This window comes from Triticum aestivum, chromosome 5B (genome assembly GCF_018294505.1).
Source record: "Triticum aestivum cultivar Chinese Spring chromosome 5B, IWGSC CS RefSeq v2.1, whole genome shotgun sequence".
NCBI classification, from domain to species: domain Eukaryota; kingdom Viridiplantae; phylum Streptophyta; class Magnoliopsida; order Poales; family Poaceae; genus Triticum; species Triticum aestivum.
Window position 1 is genome coordinate 374,843,041 of NC_057807.1, and position 5,246 is coordinate 374,848,286.

Sequence of the window (5,246 nt, forward strand, 5' to 3'; positions counted from 1 at the left end):
CGAAGTATCGAACTGTGTTGTCACCGGTCCTGTTCATTTTCGCTGTGCATTCTAAGTCGAATTATCGAACTGTGTTATCACTGGTTCTGTTCATTTCACTGCGCGTGGCAAAGCGACAAGCCACTCTTCCTGTGTGGAATATTTTCGCCCACAGATGAATCGACGGCGACGCAGCAGTCACCTTCGAACAAGATTTGGATACCGCGGCGAGCGGCGCAAAATGGCGCCGGCTAAACGCCAGATGCAGTCGGCATTGTGCTTCCCATTCTCAGGCCTGTAGTGTGTTGTAGGCTTAAAAAGAAAGTACTGATAATAATCATGAACGTACGTCCCTGTTAAGGAGGAGTACACAGGTTCGCATGACCGGTGGCAGGCATGCGCCGATTAGGCGGCGGAACATCTACACGACATGATTAAGTACACAGACAAAGCGACAAGCTAATCATCCTCTTATCCGAAAGATTTGCAGCCCACCGATGAAGCGACGCCGACCGCCGACGGACGCGGTTCACTTTAGATTAAGATCATCAACCAAAAAGCAGAGGCGACGGCAGCGGCGGCGGCGGAAAACGGCGCCGGGTGAACGCCGGGCGCAGCCGACCTCGTGGCTCCCGTTCACATCCCCATAGTCGTAGGCGGCGGACGGCTCGTGAAACTACGTTCCCGTTCATCTCGTGGGAGATCACCGGTCAAGATCGATCGTGGTAGCGACAGACACAAAACCCAGAGCAAGAAAAGGCTAACAGAGACGACGGATGGCCACGCAGTCACTAGATTAAGCAGCTGGAATATTTACACGACCTAGCTAAGTACAGTGATATTTTTCTTTTTTGAGTTCTTTCTCGTTATGCTAGTGCTACGATATATAAGAGGAAGGCAGGGAGGAAGAGAAAGGTCGTTGCTTCATGAACACCATTCCTAGTCCAGAATTTGCTGGGGAAATAGGATAGGAAGCCAACATTTCCCGGCAGCTTCTCACGCTCCAAACCCAGCAATTCCGCCAAAAAAAGCACAGAGCAGAGAGACAAGAATGCCATGAAGCACCCCGTCCCGCTTCGTCATCCGATGATCTCGTCCGGCACGGCCATGAACCTCGTCCGCTTCTGCAACAAAAAGAGCAAGACGATGTGAGATTCACACACATACAATTTACACTAGGGATTTCTGGGGCCTCGGAATAAACATGTTCATTTTCCCCATAGATTCTACTAGGTGCTTTTCTTTTAGCAAGGGTTTGACATTCGGGCGCTTTGCCTTTGCGTGAAAGGGAAGGATTGCGAGACACTCTATACAGCACGAAGAACTCACTTTGTGGATCCTGTACCAAAAGGCAAAAGCAATGGCTGGCGATAATTGAACACTAACAACCTACGTTCGTACGCGACGATTATAAGTTAATAATTAGGTATGGTCATCAGGACTAAACTACCAGTACTAGTAGCAGTACGTTAAGTTGAGCGAAGAGCCCAAGACGTGGAGACGAGGGACGGGACAAAGTACAAGCTCATGATTTTGCAGGAAAATGTCGCCGGAAGCAGACACCTACAATGAAACCGCGACACGTAGAGCGATTCGGATCAGCTATACAATGATCAGCTATACAAGCTCATTCCGAATCGTACTCGCCTGTCATCTAACCTACAGCACGGGGCGTCTGGGTGGCCGTGTCACAGCACAGTACCACTCTGTACCCAGAATCTTTCCGCACATGCACGGCGCGACTATCACGTCCCCGCCCGCTTGACGTGGCGCGCGCGGCCTGAGCTCGCTAGCTAATCACATCACCTACCGCTGCCAATTAATCCCGGAATTGACTTGACCTGGCCCTCCATGATTCCTTCCAATCTAGGAGTACTAGTTAGGGTTGGAGCCAAGTTAACCATGCAGAAGGCAGCCCCCTTCTACCACTAACACCGAGCTCACGTGGTCGCCAGGACACGTGTCGTGCGCTGTTACGCTAGGGATGGCAGAGTGGCAGCGAGATGCAGATGCTCTGTTCTCCGGGTGAATGATGGAATGGACAGAGGAGGTGTAGTAGGGTAGGAGAAGCTTCACCAGCTGTGGCGCGCAGCGGCAGTGCTGCACCACGTGAAGGACGGAGCCGAGCTTATCGGGGGCGGGCAACCAACCAACAAAGCGAAGTGGAACGCCCACGTACCACGAGCTGGTGATGCAGTGGGAGGTCAAAAGGACGTGCCAAAGGTGGGGGCGGGCAAAACCCACACGTACCGCACTCCCCGAACAAGGCAAAGGCCGCGCGCCAAGTTGCCACGGATCATTCACCGCCCAAACAGGGCAAAGAAAGATCCACTCCGCATCCAATCCATTCCGTTGGTGTTGGTGATACTCTTTCTCTTACTCCCTTTCGGTTCATAAAACGGGAATCTGGACAGAGCCATGGCAGCATTGCTACTCGTCTTGTCGTCCCATTACGGCCTGCTGTTTGTTGCGGGAGGAGCAGAGCAGAGCCGGCGAGCTGGTGATTTGCGTATGGGATTGGGACGTCCTTGTCGGCTAAGCCTAATCGGGCCGGAGCACGGAGGGGGTTCGCATGGTGCCAAATTATCGTTTCAACGAGCTTGGACGGAAATGTAACATGGCAAGTCGTGCCCGCGCACGGAAGGTCACGGTCATGGCCGGGGTGGGGTTGGGGGTGGGAGGGCGCTCACCTCTTTCTTCATGGCCGTCTTGTTGGTGCACAGCGCGGAGACCGGCAGCGCGGCGGGCTTGGCCGGCACAGCGGCGTCGCCCCCCTGGTCCCTGGCGACGCAGAGCTGCATGATCCGCTCGGCGGCCTCCGCGGGGTCCTTGCTCTCCTTCATCAGCCGCGCCACCTCCGCCTTGGGCAGCCGCATCCGGAGCCGCACGGCGCCGTCCGCGCCGGCCTCCACGGACGACGACCGGGCCGCCGCCGCCGAAGACGGCTCCCTGCCGGCGGAGGGCATCAGGGACGCCACGTCCGACACGGTGCGGCGCGACAGCATCAGGCTCTCCAGCCGCTCCCGGGCGCCCACGTGCAGCGCGCCGGACCACGTCTTGTGCGGCCCGCGCAGGTCCTCCTCGTCGCCGGCGCCGCGCCCGCCGGCTCCGCGCGGGAGCTGCACGAGGAAGTAGAGCTTGCCCGGCTTGAGCGCGGCGTCGCGGTCGAGCGGGCGGGCGCGGACGCCCAGCCGCCGCACCTCCTCGGACTCGAGCAGCTGGTGGCCCGGGTGGCCGCGCAGGGCCGCGCCGGCCGCCGCGGGCGTCTTGTACCGGAACGTGGCGCCGTCCACCGTCATCACCTTGGCCGCGCGCCGCCTGCCGGCCAGAGCGTTCCCCATGCCACCGCCGCGCCGCGAGCTTCCGCCCTCTCTGTCTGGCTGCCCAGCGTAGCACCGTGCGAGGCGGCTGGACGCCCGGGAGCGCGCGCAGGCGGCGTAAAATGATGATTAGCGAGGAGCTGGGACTGGGGTGGTTGGTTACCCGTTACCGTACGTGGGGTTGGAGGAGCGGACGAGAGGGAAACGGAGAGCTGGGAGTTATAAAGGTGCTCTGCTCTGCTCGGAGGCTCTCTCTTTCTCTCGGGGTCAAATACTCAAATGGATCTCCGTTCGGTTGGCTACTGTTGCCATACTACGACTAAAAAGAGCACACAGCGTTCCGACGCTCCTCTAACTTGTAGGCGTTCCCATTGTCTAATTATTATACTATAATTAGGAGTACTTAACAAATGTCGTGAATCCGTATTCCTTTTTGTACGCTTCTCTTTATCAGCAATGAAACTTTTTCCGTACGGTTTATGTATCACACTACTTTTCTCTTTCTTTAACTATGCAAATTATGCATGGATCGCACTGCTTGCTTTCTTTAAGTCATTTTTTCTTTCTTTATGTCACACTGTGAATAGTAACAAATCACTAACGCAATGTGCATGATGCGTGTGCGCTGATTGACACAAAAAAGATGAAGGCGAGTTAAGTGTTATAGCGGTGGATACTACTCATGAGCTCCACCACGGTGCTAATGATGAGCTGCTTACTTTTTATCTCGATTGTGTCATATTGTAAAATTTGATGGGGCACGATCTTGTTTGCAGCCTATGATGTAAAAGCACGCATTGAGATTGTCATTAGCTTTTCAAACGCTAAGTTAAGTCAACCAGAAGAAAGATCTTGGTAGTACCATGGTTTCCAAGCCAACCTCGGTTAACCAAATAAAGCTCACGGAGTTCAACAGAATTTAGCTTTCAGTACACTAAAGTAAGTGTTAACATCTTCTCTTTTTTTGCGGGTGAAAGTAAGTGTTAACATCAAACATCAATGTGCAAAGCACACAACTAAAACTGAGGCCTATATCAAACTGTAAGGTGGTATGAGATGGGTCGAATTGTCATGTATGAGTACTACTCCAAATATCTTACGTATTGTTTAGCAGGTAGATCAACTCCAAAGATAAGTCCTCTTAAACGTCCAAGCCGGCCACGATTAATCAGCATGTCGCTGCAACAAAATGCCGAATGTGCAAAATATTCTGGTGACATTTTGAAAAGCACCTTTTGATCAGTGGAGTTGTACTGTGGAGGCACAGCTTACCGACTCAGTTTTAGTATTGGTGAAATCTCTTGTTAGATTAGTGAATTTATTTCCGGTTTTATGACCGTGCAACACTCGTAGTGTAAGTGACGTGAGCGGTCCATTTCCAAGAAAGCCGGTCCGGCTCACTAGAGAGGGTAATCCCCTGAAGACGCCTCCATAGCTCCACGTACTCAAGGATTGCCGCGGGGTTAAGGTTGCCATGGATGTCCGCGATCCAGCAATGATCCATGAGGGTCTCGCAAATGAGTCTCCTATTCTGGCGCTGGCACAGGATATGGATTAGTAGGGTTGGCGCGATCTCGGAGATGGACTGCCCTTTGGAGCCAGTGATCGCGCCAGAATCTACATGTGTTGCCATCACCAAGCGTCCACGCTGTTGAGGCCCGAAAAAGTTCAGAAGCTTCACGGTCAGAAGGAAGGCGGAGGTGCTTCCATACGCGCTCGGGGTCAGTGGCCTGGAGCCACAGCCAGCGCGTACGCAACGCGACGCCGGTGCGGTGAAGATCACGGACGGCGAGCCCACCAAGCTCCAAGGGCTAGCAAACCTTCTGCTAGGAGACAAAGCATGATGCGGCATGCGCATCTTTCTTGTCATGCCATAAGAGGTCACGGATCAGCCTGTTAATTTTTTGAGGATCGGGGGGTTTAGGGCCAGCGCGAGCAGCATATGGA

The 5,246-nt window shown here is 54.0% G+C and overlaps 1 protein-coding gene across 1 annotated transcript; it reads right to left on the bottom strand.

Moving 5' to 3' along the window:
• Nucleotides 1–754: 754 nt before the first annotated feature.
• LOC123111924 (uncharacterized protein At1g66480) lies at nucleotides 755–3,648 on the bottom strand. The gene is made up of 2 exons (XM_044532805.1): nucleotides 2,670–3,648; nucleotides 755–1,103 (listed from the first exon to the last, which is right to left on the bottom strand). The coding sequence occupies exons 1-2, from the start codon at nucleotides 3,318–3,320 to the stop codon at nucleotides 1,059–1,061; spliced, it is 696 nt and encodes a 231-aa protein (XP_044388740.1). The 5' UTR covers nucleotides 3,321–3,648; the 3' UTR covers nucleotides 755–1,058.
• Between the last annotated feature and the right edge of the window lie 1,598 nt (nucleotides 3,649–5,246).

Excerpts from the sequence above, each read along its gene's own strand:
- LOC123111924 (XM_044532805.1), bottom strand. The coding sequence starts at position 3,320 with ATGGGGAACGCTCTGGCCGGCAGGCGGCGCGCGGCCAAGGTGATGACG. Across the intron at positions 1,104-2,669 it reads AGACGGCCATGAAGAAAGAG|AAGCGGACGAGGTTCATGGC; the intron begins GTGAGCGCCCTC and ends TTTTTGTTGCAG.